We start from the raw sequence: 16,312 nt of genomic DNA on the forward strand, positions 1-16,312 counted from the left end.
GCAAGATGAGGGAGCCCCTGATGACCGATCTATTAATTTACTGTTGACTTCAGTAAAATAGAGTTGGAGGCCAGGTCACCATCCACAGAAAGTGACGGGATTGGGTGTGTATATGTGTGTGGAGGCGATTCAGTCAGAACTGTTGACTCAAGGAGTTGGAAAATGCCTTAGAGAAAAAGTTAAGTCTCTCTAGCCAGTATAGACTGCCCATTTGAGGGGGGTCATTAGTGACATAAAATTGCCCTGCTGCTGTATTATTTCCTCTAGCAGTGTTTCTTTAGAGTTCATCTAAAGAAGGACTTTTACTAGGTACATAGGAAAGTAGGAGAGAGGGTCAAAGAAGCTGAGGTTATCTGCAAGAGAGATAATCATGATAATCATGGAATTCAAGTTGGATAAGGAAAGAAGTAAAAATAGGAGTTGACTAAAAGATGGAGAAAGTGATACAGTGTTGTAGGTTATAAGTAGACAGAAGGAATCTGGGCTTCCAGAGAGGAAAAACTGTTTTGTTTTTCCATGTTTCCATGCACAAAGACTAGATGTGTTATTGTAAATGAGGAACTGACAAATCATTTGGGAAGGTCGAGATAGTAAATATTGTAGCTTTTGTGTGCCACAGCTTCTGTCCTAGTTATTCAACTCTTTAACAATAGCAAGAAAGCAGAGAAGAAAAAATGAACAAAGCCTGGCTGAAGAGGAAGAGAGGGTAGTTACAACTCTTTTTGCCCAATAAGATGTCAAAATTTGGAATCAATGGAGTGAATAGGAAGATAAGTTTTATGCTAGTATTGCAATTATTTTTTAAAAATCTATAGATGTTTTAATATGAAAATTATAAATTAAACAGTTTTAAATGAATTGAAAGATGTTTTGTTTAAAAGGGATCTTGGTGTGTAAAATTCTTCACAATGAGTGCTGATTTGTCTGTTTTCTCTAAGTTTAGATTGCTACATACACATTTTTCTTAAAGTAGGGTCATTCTACAATGAGGTTAAAAACAGTATGAGCTACTTTTTCATTAATGCTACATCAATTGGATCACACACAGATGAAGTACTTCAAAATTTCATCTGGCATTCAGACGATGCCTAAAATCTGTCATGTGGCAGGTAGGTGGCTTCAGTGATCTCTCAAGGTCCATGCTATGCCTTTAAATTTATTACTCCTTGGGCCCAAGTTTGCTCATTTGCAAAGGCAATTCCACTGTTCACTGGACCCCCTGGTTGGTTCAAATTGATAAGGGCAACTGTAGAAATTTAGCATCCATTTTCTACTATCCCACTCATAGTTTCTGGTATCCATTTTCCATTTCTCATACACTCTTAATTTCAGACTGAGAGCTTAAAACTCAAACTTGGCTTAGGGTAAATTATGTTGGACACCATTTTTATCATTCTAGAGTCTTTATAATGCAGAGGTAAGAGACAGCTCTGTTCACAGGAAATTAATACTCAAATGGTAGGCTAAGGAGAGACTTTTGTAGAAATCATCCTAGTCTTCACATAGTTATCAGTCCCAGGATCCAGGCAGGGCATCAGAGTCTTTTGACATCCATCACTGACGGCCTCCTTTTTATACTGTGACCAGTTAGGGGGAACACACAGTGGGGTGTATTACAGTACAAAGAAGGTATTGAAGCACCTGCAGCATTGCCTAGTGCCTTTGACTCTGCAGTGGCCATAAAGTTAAAGGGGAAAGAATGGCGAAGAAAGAAGGGATAGACTGTATTGCTCTTAGTTGCTGGTTACATCACTCATGCCTATTGCTGATTTATAAAATGATCTTCTTCTAAAACTCCATCTTTCCTTTCAAAACTCCTAGCTAATTCAAAAGAAAAATCACCCCATCTGGCTGGAAGTTTGGGTCTTTTCATTTGTACAAAATGTGTGTCCAGGAATGAAAACTTTTGCTGAAAGATGGCTCTATGAAGGACGAGAAGCGACTCACCACTCAGTTGCTGGGCCATAGCCAGATGGCTGCGCTTCAGAATGAACTGGCACCGCATCTCTTTGGGCAGCTGTTCCATAAGGAAGGGCTCCTGGAAGTTGAGAGGTGTGGTGGAGTCCTTTGATCCCTGTGTCAGGAGTGCAGTGTCTCGAAGATGGCTCATTTTAATTCCATAAGGATATTCATGCCCTACACAGAGAAAAATCTAAATGTAGACTTCAGACAGGCTGATACTGTGAGCATGTGTGCTACAAGCTGGAATGTACTGCAATTTACCCCTGGTACTTTTGGTATAAAGAATCCTTTTGTTGACTGAATGATCACCATGTGCACTCTCATAGTTGGAGACCACTGCATAATGGAGGTGGTCCTACCAAAATAGTTTTAAGGACGAGAAGAAAGGAAGGAAGAAAAAAAGTCTTTTCAAAATATCTAGTGTGGAGTGAATGTACAGGTCAGTTTGTGAGTTGCATAATGTTGGTTTCTCCTATCTCCATATAAGAATATTTAGAGGTATTCTAGTTTCTCCTTTGACACTAACCGGATCTATAAACCTTCGGCAAGTCCCCGTCCTCTCTCAGCCTCAAATGCATGATTTAAAATACTTACCCTACCCCTATCACACGAGTATTGTAAAGATCAAATAAGTAAACATTGGTGGTTAATATTATTTAAATAATAGGAACAATGATCTATATATGTCAAGAATTACTATTGTTACTATTATTTAACACAAGATGTCTGACTGAAAAACGTTTAATTAGTTTTTATTAGTTATATAAGTAGAGCTTCTCAAGAGCATTGAGACTGGTTTGACTTATGCTTCCCTCCCACTGCTGCCCTCTGAGGCTGGTGTTCATAGGCAATAATCAGAAGGAAGACTGCAGGGGATTAGAAACACAGAAACAGATGCAAAAAGGAATTTACAAACTAGAAAAGCTAAACCCTGCACATCTGATCACAACATAACTTTTGCTCTTTAATACTCTAAGTAATTGCAGCCTCTTAGTGTAAAGCTCAAACACTACTGGGTTGCTGATTTTTTAAGCACAGGAGTAAGTTCACTTCTATTGCTGACTTATCACTAAATGTAACTCAGTAAATGTTTACTGTTCCTTTCTACCTGGCACAGGCACATAATGTCAATATTCGATTAATATCAAGTGATACAGCAACTTCTAAGAATTAAGCAAAAAAAAAAAAAAAAGAAGAAGGCTTCTATAACAGCAATAAAACAATCAATTTATCTAAATAGCCAGCATCTCATCTACAATTGAGGTTTGCAAGGCACATTAAAATATACAATTATTTTTATTTTTATTTTTTGGTATATCGCCAATACAGGGATTTGAACCCTTGGCCTTGGTGTTATAACACTGCACTCTAACCCACTGAGCTAACCAGCCAGCCCCAAATATACAAATAAGAACTGCTATTCAATCGTGGGACAATCATATGTCATGTTCCATGGTTTTTTAGTAAGAGCTAGTAATGAAGCTTGGAGATGTTTCCAGCTTGAAAGTTACCATCCACCTAGTTTTAATTAAATTAATGTATTTTATTAAAACATATTTTAAGTATTTTTTTTAAACTTGACAACTTTAATTGTTGTCCATTGACTTTACAAAAATGGCAACATTAAGTGAGAACTAAAAAAGAGAAAGAAAGGAACTACAATCACAATAATACATTGAACTTCCAGAAGTAGAAAACAGAACTGTGATTACTAGAGGTAGGAAGGGGTAGGGGTATTAGCGAGAAATTGGTTAATGGACACAAAGAATTATGTTTTGAAATGATAAATACACTAATTATCCTGATTGGATCACCATATATTGTCCACAAATACTGATAGTCCACTCTGTACCCCACAAATATGTATAATCAACTATTTCAGTAAAAATAAAATTTTAAGATAGAGGGGGGGAAAAAAACCCTGAAATAAGTCAATTTTGTCCTCAGTTTATCCATGATCACTTTCTACATTCTAAGCATACACATTTTGTAGAAAAGTTTGGTTTTAGATTACTCAGATCACTTGAAGCACTGATTACACAGCAGTGACCTCACAGATAAATGAAAGGACTGCACGAGATGATGCATGTGAAGTGCTTTTCACAATGTCTAGCAGGTAGTAAGCATTTTTCAATTGTTAACAGAAATCATCATCATCAACATCATTGTGTTCATCATCTCAAAATCTGCTACAGATATTGTCCCTCATTTTAATTGCTCTGTTTCTGTTCACCACTCTGAATAAAATTACTGACCAAAAAACATTTTTAAGTAAAATGATTTAAATAAGGTGAGGTGTAACCTATATACCAATACTCCTCAAATCAAATGCTGGGTAATTGAGCTACAGAAATAGCAAAGTAAGTTAGTGAAGGGGTAGTAGGTTAGCCAGTGAAGATTTATATGTTCAAATGGATTAATCCATTTTCTTTGATGCCTAGAAAAGTTCCTGGCACAGGGCAGGTATTTCACACTCACTGATGGTTTAAGATGCATGACTGGATTATAGACTGGTCTTCCAGAGAGGCAAAATAGTAGATAGGAAAGGGAACAGAAAATCCCAAGAACTGAACATAAAAATAAGTGTATGAAGAAAAGGAAATACATATTGCTGTGTTACAGAAAAAAAGTAAAGGTTTGGCAAGCTAGCTCTGTTTATAAAGTGAAAAAAAAAATTCACATTTTTCTTCCCAACTATAAAATTAGCTGCTTGAGCAAAGAGATTTTGTCTAACACACAGAAATGTTTGGTAGATATTTATTCTTCATATGAGATTTAACATTTAATAGTATTTAAAGTTCGGACCATACGACTAATTCTCTCAGCCACTTAGTATTCACTGAATTTTAATTATAGTTCTCTTAGATTTTCACAGAAACTTACCAATGAGTGGGTATGGTGCCGCTTCTTTGCCAGAATTGACCCATAACTGGTAATCTCTCTCTGAGCCCTTGGAGATAAAAGAGCTAAAAGTCATAACAAATCTTCAACATTTGGTACTTCAATGAGGACTTGTTTTTTTTTTTTGCATTTTTATGTTTCGTCAAAGGAAAAACCTGGGGACAATGTAAATGCTATATAGGTTCACGGGAGTGATTATGATTTTTTAAGAAAACCCCATCTCTCTCCCCCCAATCCCCAGTGATGGCTAGGGATCCACAAACTTCAATGGAATCAGGCCCTTGATATAAAGGGAGCCCACGGAATGGGAAATCTTGACTAAATCTTTTTACAAAGGAAGAACAAACTTCCTGGTTCTAAAAGGCTAATCTCTTCTTTAGAGTCCTGACTTCTGCTATGTCTCTGGACTTCTCAGAGAATATCAGACTTAACCTTCAACATGTCCCTGGCAAAGACAACCTTGTTATCCAGAAAGCCACAAACATTTCTTTATGTATGATTAAGAAGTAAAATATCAAAGGCTGATTTTAGTTCAGCTGCTTCTGAGCAGGAGAAGAATGACCAAGAGGCTTTGAGCAGATAGGCAGTTGGCATAGTCTACATTGGCTTTAGTTTGGGCAAGTCCAGTCCTGGGCACAGAAAGAATGAGAATTCAATCTAGAGAATAGGCCCAGTCATGGAAAACAATAAAACAAAATTTTTCACTAGTAGAATTATAACCCAGGAAGGGTTATATAAGGTAAATATATTTTAAAAGAAGCCAGAACAGATATAGTCAAGTCTGTTGGCAGTATTTCATATTCTTGACTTTAACTTCTGATTAGCAATCACAGGCCTGCCCTTATAACAGAGGGTCTTGGCTATGGAGAATACCATACAGACTGCCCCCTCTACCATACACACATAGTTTGTTACTTCATCACTAGTCAAAAAATTATATTTCAAATGGAATGAGCAACCTAATAAAAATCCTTTCTTTTTATATAGTGTCTAAAAACACTGTGATCATCTCTTAGACCAGGTATACTCAAATAGCCTCAATTCCTAATTAAATTAATAGAATTATTTTTGGGTCTGAGGAGATTGATCACTTTATCCAAAAGAAAAATACAGATAAGGAAATGAATCCTGTCATTAATTAATCTCCCTTCCTACCCCTAAATCTATTCACTTTCTTCCAAAACATATTCACACAGGTTAGAAATCAATGCAGAGATGCCTGCTTTACTCACTGCAGATAAATTTAATTACATTTAAAACACATTACTAAATTTAATAATTCAGATTTTTTAATCCCAAATTTTTAAAGAGCTCAGGGTAAACCCTGAGCTCTTTAAAGGCTTACTATAGCACCGTATACTAGCAAGTTGAAATACATGGCATGTCTTAAACATGTGTCATGTCACATCAGTGTGTTTTAAAATTTATGGGGAATCTCACGCAAGGAATAGTGTTGTTCAAGTGCTTTCCTTAGTTTCCACCCTTCTGAAAATCACTCTCTTTAATAAAAGTACTCATTATGTGGTGTTTATATAACTGATAGGGAGGCAATGAGGAGAGCCTTCCAATTCTCTTTCCCCAACTCATTCTCAAACATTTCAATATTTTCCTCTAAAACAATTTCAAATGGTAACCTCTGTCCCAGAAAACAGGAGCAGAAACTAAAAGCAAAATGAAAAATGTGGAGTATACACTAAAGCCCTTCAAATCCATGATCTAATTAAAAGCTTGTCTTTTTATTTACCAGTTCATTAGAAGTACCAGGCATCTTATCCTCAGGACCTGCAGCCAGGCAATATGGCTTCTAGCCATGTGTTCTTTATGTAAAAATTCTACTACAGAGCAAATCCTTCAGAATTCATCATCTTAAGACTAATTGTGTCTTGGGATAATAACAGGATGATTAGGTAGGGAGAACTGTCAAATATTGACAAGTAGAAAGGAGGGAAAGAGTTGAAACTGTATTATTAAGAATCTTACACCAAAACAAATTTTTTTGTAGATGTATATAGTATATACAATAAAAATACATATCATCATCCTAAAATTATAGTCCAATCTTATGCTTTTTGGTTCATACAAGTTTTAAAATAAGAGTGGAAGATAGCATCCATATTTTAAACTAATATTAAAGATTTGCTGTCCTTATTTTCTATGCTTTGGGGATAAAATATGATTTGGGTATATCTAATAACCAGCTGTCTTATGATGGAAGGGATAATATTTACATGAATCTAAAGTATCAAGGTTTGTTTTCAACTAAGAATATCTAGCAGAGTAACTTACAGTTATCCTTAGCATTGTTAATGACATGTTGATAACTTCATTCGCTGTATCTGAATTCATTACTGTTATAGTTTTAGACTGTAGAAAAAAAAGAAATAAGAAATAGAGCTATAAATAAAGAATTTTAAAACAGGTGAACAAATAACAATTGTCAAATGATTATCCAAAGGCAAATCCTGATTTCCTTTAGGTGGTTGTAAATAAAATTTCAAACCCGATTTCAAGTGTGGACAGAGTAAAGCACATGACTTAAGTAGAATATAAACCTTTGACTATAATTTACTTTCATTTCCTTATATATGATGCCCTTTAATAAAACATTTATTTCTCTCAAAATAAAGGATGTGTGGCTCACAAAATGTAAGAGCTTAAGCAAGTAAGGAGAAGACTAAATATATTTCATAGAGAGTACAATAAAAAAAAAATTCAGTGAGGCTGGTGTTCTGCCTCATTTCCATAGTTGTATTTCCATAGCGCAATGGGTAATAAAAAAGGGAGAGAGCTGAATCTCTTTCTATCTCTTCCTTAGTACTGTTTTCACAATGTAGGATTTTATTTCTTTGCATGGTATAAAGTTAGTTTAGGTCAAATCAGAATAAGAATTGGTTAGGAAAGACATTTAAAGCTTAGAATTTTAAAACACAGCTATTTATTGAGCACTTTCTATGTGTTAGGCATTGTGGCTACTAAGATTCTTATTGTGAAAATCTTCAGAGAATTTAAAACTGATGAGTCTAGGAAAAAAATGAAAATTTTAGAAAGCTCAATTCTATTACCAACTCAGCCATTCAATAGGGTATCTGTAATAGCTCCGTGCTAAACCACATTGAGAATTGCTATTTAAAAATAGACAATTTGCATGCTACAAACAGAAAAGGGATTAAGAAGATTTTGGGCTATCTATTGAGCTCACTGCATTCCAGAATATATTATGTAAATATAAGACAGTGTTGTGTTATCAAAAAGGAAATATTTTTGCTATGCACATAGGTTTTATATATGATAATTATCAGATAAATAAGTGATCAGGGCTGCTGATAGAAGGGCTTAAATGGTACAAATAAGGAGCATAAAAGGAAAAAAATAATATAAAAGCAAAAATGATATAAAAATAAAGCTAAGTGAAATCCACTGATAATTCATCAATTGCTGTTCCCTTATATTATGTCTTTCCAATAAGTCAATTACTTCACATGACAAATTGCCTTTAAAAGTTGTTGGTTAATAGAATTTTATGTAAAAAAATTTTTTTAAGTGCACTGATTTCAAATTGTCCTCCTTCTATCCCAAAGATTATGCAAAAGTGTCTCAGAGCACAACAAAAAGGGCTTGGAACGCCCAATCCGGTGCCTGTTTTCTACCAGAGTGGCATAGTTATATTACATACTGAGCTTTGTAACTTGACATATAATTTCAAAAAAGGCTTCTGCTTTTTTCTTTTTCTTTTTTTTTTCCAAGTCTGAAAACCATTTGATTCAATTTAAAGAAAATCTCTCATGAAGTCTTTGGTAGTGAAGAATCTATCCTCCCAATTACCTGGTCTCTAAGGTAATGGTTTTTCTTAACACTAGGCACATATGTTCCAAGTAGTGCTATAGGAAGTGTATTTTTTCCTGCTTGCCTTTCTGGTAGATAAAAAAAAAATGAATTTCGGCAGATACAGCTCTTTGGCTAGTAAACAAACAACAAAACAAACAGACAAAACTGAAAATGTGGCAATTCCTTTCCATATTAGCAGAACTCACTGACAGGTTGTGCCTAACTGAAGACCAAGGATAAAGAATACTTCCCATAGATGCACTCCTATTTGGGGAAATCACTCTTTCTGGAAGCAGGGCTCCCTGAAAGAGACTCCTGCCACAAAAGCTACTTCAGAGAGCAAAGGACATAGTGTGTCACAGCACCCTTGACTTATAAAGGGTACTAGTGATAAAAACAGAACACCCAACCTGACCACACCTCCTGTCTTCTCTTTCAAAATGGGGGACATCAGTCCTTTCTCAAGCACACACTTTCTATATACTGAAAAAAAAAGTGTTAAAGGATTTTCCATGAAAATCCTGAATGTAACCAACTGCCACAACAGTCGAATGAAAGCAGGCCGAAACAACAGTGTTGTTGTTGTTGTTGTTTTCCGACTTTGCTGCAGGAGATCTCTGTAGTCTCATACCATAAAAATCTGAGTACTTTCCTCAAGCAGCGATATCTCACACTCAGGAGTTGGTCAGAACATTTGCATAGCTTTTGCTTTTCTCCCAAACATAACTGTTTTGCATGTATTTTCTACACACAAATAAAGCTATCCAGTGTAATCTAGAGCCGCTGTGAAGTATGACAGTCCATAAGATCATAAAAACATTTGTAAGTTTCCATCTTGTTCATCACTGATAACATCTTGGCCCTTGTACTACAATTTCAGTCATCAAATTAAAAATAACAACTATGGTTAAAGAATTAATATTAATTTGACCAAAATGATGAATACCGTGATGTAGAAAAATGCTGATTCCCTTATAAATATCATCTTTCTCAGATCTTCCACTTATTAACCTGAGGGATTCAATCCCTAAAAACTTAAAGAATGAAAAACTTTTCAAAACCACTCTCTACTTAAGAAGTGATAAGTTGGAAAAAAATTGCATAATACTAATAGGAAATACCTTGTGGCAGTAGATTTACTAAAAGCCTCTGCAGCTGCTATTGAAAAGATCCAGAGAAACATTCAGGCCAGAGGGAGGAAAAAGACATCTGACAAGCAATATTCTTTCCAAGTGTAAATGTTAAATACTGTAGTTAATATAAATCTTTCTTGCTTTATTTTTGCTAGGTTTACTTTTCATATATACAAAGACATAAATATATCCAGGAAAATGCATTTTCCCCCTATCGTATTTCAAAACACCTTCCTCCTATAGCACACACACAGTCTGTTTGCCTGCCTGTCTCTCTTTTTATTCATGGTGTTCTGCCTTATGCAGGGACTTGGAATTTAATTTTCTGGCTTAGAAACACTTACATAGGCACAATTCCCAATGTCCTTGGTGAAGATTTTGAGCGGAATGCTCTTCGGGTAGTCCTTGTCTTTCTCTAGATTGATGTATCTAATCAAATGCAACAACAACCCAAAACAACACTGAGTCAGATGGAATTTGCTAATGGCTTATTTTAAAAATCAATCTGTTTTGCTAATATTCTCAATATACTACTTATACGCCGTTTTTAAAAAGGCAGAAGGAAAGACTAAGCAAACTCAGATTACATTATGGGTTGGAAGGAAATTTTAAAACATCAGGACATTAGGCATGGGCACAAAAAAGAATGGGACATTCATGTCAGATGAGGTTGGAGAAGCACGATCAGCTCAAGGCACCTCTGGGAGATGTTTTATCTTCAAAGCTTCCCTGTCTTCTCTGGACAGGTCTGGCACCTTACTAATAAGTATAGGAACATATATGATACTTTTAACTAGGACAAACCAAAGCAATGGCTTTGGACTTCTCATTTAGCTCTCCAGCAGAGGGTAAATCTTGGTTATCCCATTGCTTAGGAAGCAGGAGAGGGGAGAAAGGGGAAAAAAATTGTGGGTCTAACAGACGTGCCTAAGTTGACCATTTTAGTCTGTATGTTCAATAACAAGGATAATAATTCATTTTTGAGGTGCTCAGCAGAAAGCTCTGAATTTGTGGAAACGGTATATACTTTGAGGAAACTGTTAGTTCCAATTGGCAGGTTGGAGACAACAGAAAGAGATGGGAGAGATTATTACCTAAATTCTGTCTCAAATGATCTAACTAGACCTCAATGTTCTCCTTCCTAGAAAGTACGAAATACATGTAATGAGAGAACATTATTTACAGTAAGTAGTAGCTAATGTACAGTCTAAACAACAGCTTATTCTGAGGACAAATGAACAATTTCTACCAAAGAGAAGGAAAATAGTTTGGGGAACATCTCTGCAGAAAAGGTTTTAATTCATTTATTACAGGTTAAAGACTAAAAACACATATACTGAAAAAGTACCTCTGAAGGAGAGAGAACCATTTTTCCTTTTGTTCCGGAGAACTGCAATCAAAGAAAATGAGAGAAAAAAAATTAAACCATGTAAAATACTATGCTAGCATATTTAAGATTGTCAATCCAGGTGAAAATATCAACAGCCTGTTGTTACTGATGTAGTTACACATGTAAGCTGCAACCGCGGCACAACTGTGTTTTGGATAACCCTGCTGTGAAAATGCCCTTTAGGAAAAACTACATAGTCAAGTGTGGTTTTATTAAATCCTCTTCAATAGATACAAGACAGAACCAGTGTCCTCATTTACTGCTCTTTTACAAATGATATTATACCAGTGGGAGGTATCTCTTACAGTGGAAAGAACAACTTGATTTGGAATTCAAACACCTGGTTTCCAAATTATATGCAGGCTAGGTGATCCTAAGTCACTTAATCTCTCTAAGCCTCAGTTTCCACACCAGAAAAACTGGGTTAATTATCTCCCAGAGTATTTTTGCAGCTTAAAGGGCCATACAAATAAATTATCTTAGAAAGTTTATGCAGTTGAAAAGGGCCATACTTAAGAAAGTATGCTTAATATTGAGATTAAAGAGTTTGAAGAGAAATTTGGCATATGGATGGAAATATCTTGGCCCAGAAACCCATGGCCCAGAGCCCATGGCGCTTCCTGCAGTGCTCGGTGGTGGTTGCTGGGCTGTCTGAACACTTTAAAGATGTTGTTCCACTGTCTTCTGCCCTTCATGGTTTCTAATGAAAAATCTCACAAAATTTTAAATTGCAGTTCTGCTATATGTAATGTGTTGTTTTCTCAATGGCTGCTTTCAAGAATTTTCTCTTTTGATTTACAAAAATTTGTCTATAACATGGCCAGGTGTAGTTTTCTTCATACACTTCCTTTTGGAGTTACTGTGCTTACTGAATATGTACATTTTTGTCTTCCACCAAATTTGGGAGGTTTTTAACCATTATTTCTTTACTGCTCCAAACCCTCTCTCTCCTCTTTTTTAGATTTCATTAATACGTATATTATATCTTTTAATATTTTTTCACAAGTCTCTGATACATTTTTTCATTTAAAAAATCTTTGTTTTCTCTGTTCTTCAGATTGGACAATTTGAACTGATATATCTTCAAATTCACTGACTCCTCTTTCACTTCCATTCTGCAAGGAAGGCCATGTGGGAGATTTTTTATTTGAGATACTGCAGTTTTCAGTTTTAGAATTTTTATTTGGTCCTTTTTATATTTTCTTTTTCTCTGCTGAGATTTACTATCTTTTCATTAATTTCAATTGAATTTTCCTTTTATCTATCATGCATACCTAAAAAAGCTGCTTTAAAGTTCTTTTCTGGTAATTCAACACATAGGTCATCTCAGGATTGGCTTTTATTATCTTTTCTCTTTCCTTGTTATTCATATGTCAAGAAATTTTAGATTGTATTCTGGACATTACGAATGTTTGGTTTGGAGACCATATTCTATTATAATTGCAAAACGGTGTTGATGTTTTTGTTTTAACAGACAACTAACCTGATTAGATGAAGCTACAAATTCAAACTTACCTGTGGTGGGCAGCAGCTCAGTTCAATTCTTTTAGTCTTAGGTTTAAGGTGCTTTGACTCTATCCCATGCATGTGCGGTTCAGCAATCAGCCACAGACTTGGGCAGTATCTATACACAGAATTTGGAGATTCCCTTCTCTAATGCACTCCTTTTTGAGATTTCTACTTTTGCTTTCGAATAACTGTGGTTGATCTGGACTTCATATTCTAGTTCTTCAGCCCAGAAAGACTGTGGGTTTTTGTCAGTTTTAGTAGCACCATACCATGATGTGACTGCAGTCTGACCTCAAGCTAAAGCCTTAAAAATAGGAAATGCACCCAGTGTGGTGTCTTCTTCCAAGTTTCAACTCCTCTCCCAAATCTTCCAACTTTTGTTCAGTCTCCCAAACCCTCAGTAGTTACGGTTTGTATATTATTCAGAGTTTACAGTTGTTATCTGTAGGGTGGTCAGTCGGTTGAGACCTCACTCTGCATTCCAGAGGCAGAACTCAACACTTTACTTTCTTAAAAAATAAACTTAATTTTGAAATAATTTTAGATTTCCAGAAAAGTTACAAAGATAACCCAGAGGTTCCCTGTACACTTCTCATCTAGTGCCAGTTTCCTCTAATGTTATCCTCTTACATTATCATGGCCTATTTGTCAAAACTAAGAAACCAATATTGGTACATTACTATTAACTAAACTCTTGATCTTATTCAGATTTCACCAGTTTTGTTTTTATTTAATTAATGATCTTTTTCTGTTCTAGGAGCCAATTAAGGATAACACATTACATTTGTCTCCTTAGTGATTGGTCTATGACAGTTTCTCAGTCTTTCCCTGTTTTGTTTGTTTGCTTGTTTGTCTGCCTTTTTTTTTTTTTTTTTTACCTTCACAGATTTAAAGAGGACTGGTCAGGTAACCTATTGAATGTTCTTAATTTGTGCTTGCTGTATGTTTTTCTCATGATTAGACTGAGATTATGGTTATGGGGGTAGGAATATCACAGAGATGAATTGCTTTTCTCTTCACATGATATCAAGGGGTATATGATATCTACATGACATCACTGGTAATGTTAACTTTGATCACTTGGTCAAAGAACCATAGTTTGAGCAATACAATGTATGTAAAACTTGTTTCCACATTTTCCCCTTCTTAGAAAGAAGTTTCATGGAAAATCCTTGATTAAAAATATCGTATAGTCACATCCCTCAATTGAAATTGCTTCCTTTCACTTCCAATTCCAAGAAGATTAAGCAATAGGTAATGATAATATGAGAATACTTCAAAAGGTTCATGGAAAGATTCATATTATCTTTCGATTCTACTTTTCCACAAACTTTTTGAAGTGTCCTTTTAACTACAGAAATACATCATGCAGAGAATGATACAAATACATGTTTCTTCCAAATAAGCTGTTAAAATCTTGGGGTAGGCCAATACTGCAAAACAGAATATAATGGCATGCCTGTCCTTTATTGGAAAATTAACAGCTTGGAAAATTTTAGTTACGTGGCTTTAGAATGGTGCCTAAGGAGTTTGGTGGTAGTGTGAAGAGAAGCAGAATGAAGAGCATCATTTGCATGTGATAAATACTAACTCTTAAATGTAAAATAAATACTGGAGTTGGGGCACATTGTTTAAAAATTCACAGGTGTGAATTTTGGTTGTTCACTCTAACTGAAAATTACAATTAAGTATGTTCAGGGTAAGAGGACAAATACTTTGTATTCATACATTCTCCAACCCCATCTCAGCCAAAAAGTGAGTCTTGGGAAACTAACTTTTACTCCTTAAACTCATAAATTTGCTTATGATTATTATATTTCTATAGATACTAAATCAGATTTAATACACAATTCAGGCAACCCAGTATTTCATGACATTAATTTATATAATGAAAAACTTTCTTTAGAAAGTTTGTCAGTGTAAACCAGTTAGTCAAACTTAATTGGACATTTAATAATCATTTTATAATGATGGAAAATGATCCCAGGAGTTCCCAATATTTACCATTAATTTTCACATATTTTAATTAAAAGCTCTTTGGGAGAAACATAAAGCACACAAGTATTTGCATTGGGGGTGTGTGTCAAAACATGAGTTATCGAGTGAGTACTCAAGCAGAATAAAACATTTTCTTTTAAAAAATTAAAGGAACAAGATTTTATTAAATTTTTCTCTCCAGACAAGAAATTATCACAGTAGCTAACCCAGGTAAATACAGAACAAGCTGTGGTTCTTACCTGAAAGTGGCCACAAAGTTCACTGTGGGCCAGCCCAAGACAAAGGATTTCATGGCATTGGTGTTGCCTTCTCCCACTTCGTCCACACAGGTTGCTGTCCACATATCACTTAATTTAATTTTATTTTTTATCTTAAAGTTGTTGTTATATCTAGAAAGATAAAAACCAAACAGGATCTCTTGTTTTGTTTCTTAAATTTTACAGGAGCTTCTGTACTTGTGATAAGAGGGCAGTTTTCTCTAATCATGACTAAAGAATGTCTTATTCATTGTATTAATCTTCAGTATCCAGCACAGTAAATCATAACATGATTGGCTACCTTGGCCCAAGAAAGCCTCTGAAACTTTGGTGAAACATTTATTTAGTCGTCACCCTTGCAATTACAGCAGCAAATAGCCATAAACTGGCTTTTTAAAAATTTTCTATATGTTAGGCACTGCATTTGGATCAAAAATCTAATTTTAAATTTACTGCTGTTACAAAAATTAATTTATTATTTGTAATTTCCTTACTTCCAAAAAGATTGGAGTGGCTGAACACAAAAACTACACATGATTTATTAAGATGATTATAAAATTTTTATCTTAAAAGAGATGCACTAAAAAAACCTGAAATTAGAGGAATTTAAAGTACATTTTTAAGTAAATGGTTACAAAATTTTCTAGCCTTTAGAAGCACAGATTAATTTACTTTCTTAAGATTTTGTTCAACTATTTTCCCTTATATTCCAGCTAGAACTGAAAAACTGTAGCCTAAAAACAGAACCTAAACTTAAACAAACAAGAAAGTAGAGCTGACAAAATTAGCAATCATCTCTGGGGACTCTGAAGGTCATCTACTTTAAGATAGCAGTGAAATTGCTTTTTGACAATTTCTACCTAATACCGTTTAGTCCCCTGTTATGGAAACCACCATCCATCTTCACATAATTGACAGATTTAATCCTCACGATAGACCTGAGACTTAAATACACATCAATCATAACAACTCCTTGAACTTTTTAAGACAAGTGAATAGATATGATGTGGGGGAGAGGGGAGATAAAAACCAGGGAAGAGGAATGGGTAAAGGGTCATGAAAATCAACTACAATGTATATTGAGACGTTAAAATTTTTTAAAAAGATACATTTGGAAGTATCCCTAAAACTCCACTGATTTATAGAATATTTAAAGCTAAAACTATTCACCAGGATTATAAAACGAAAACGTGTTTTTCAGGAACTATAAATGAAGGATGATCTAGATTCAAAGTCTCATTTATACTTTCCATAGGGTACACTGATTTTAAGTGTAATTGAAAAGTGCCTGTGTGGCATGATAACTTCTTTCTATATCTCACCCTACTCCTATAAAC

At 34.9% G+C, this 16,312-nt stretch overlaps 1 protein-coding gene across 1 annotated transcript in view; it reads right to left on the reverse strand.

Moving 5' to 3' along the window:
* The window catches only part of LOC134374908 (rho GTPase-activating protein 20-like), a 113,872-nt gene that overhangs the window by 20,625 nt on the left and 76,935 nt on the right, over positions 1-16,312 (reverse strand). Inside the window, exons 6-11 of the mRNA XM_063093042.1 lie at positions 14,958-15,107; positions 11,170-11,211; positions 10,166-10,250; positions 7,150-7,227; positions 4,846-4,912; positions 1,948-2,136 (exon numbers count right to left, since the gene is read on the reverse strand). Of these exons, the coding sequence (XP_062949112.1) occupies positions 1,948-2,136; positions 4,846-4,912; positions 7,150-7,227; positions 10,166-10,250; positions 11,170-11,211; positions 14,958-15,107 (611 nt within the window). The remainder of the gene's footprint in view (positions 1-1,947; positions 2,137-4,845; positions 4,913-7,149; positions 7,228-10,165; positions 10,251-11,169; positions 11,212-14,957; positions 15,108-16,312) is intronic.

Source organism: Cynocephalus volans, chromosome 4 (assembly GCF_027409185.1).
Source record: "Cynocephalus volans isolate mCynVol1 chromosome 4, mCynVol1.pri, whole genome shotgun sequence".
Taxonomy (NCBI): domain Eukaryota; kingdom Metazoa; phylum Chordata; class Mammalia; order Dermoptera; family Cynocephalidae; genus Cynocephalus; species Cynocephalus volans.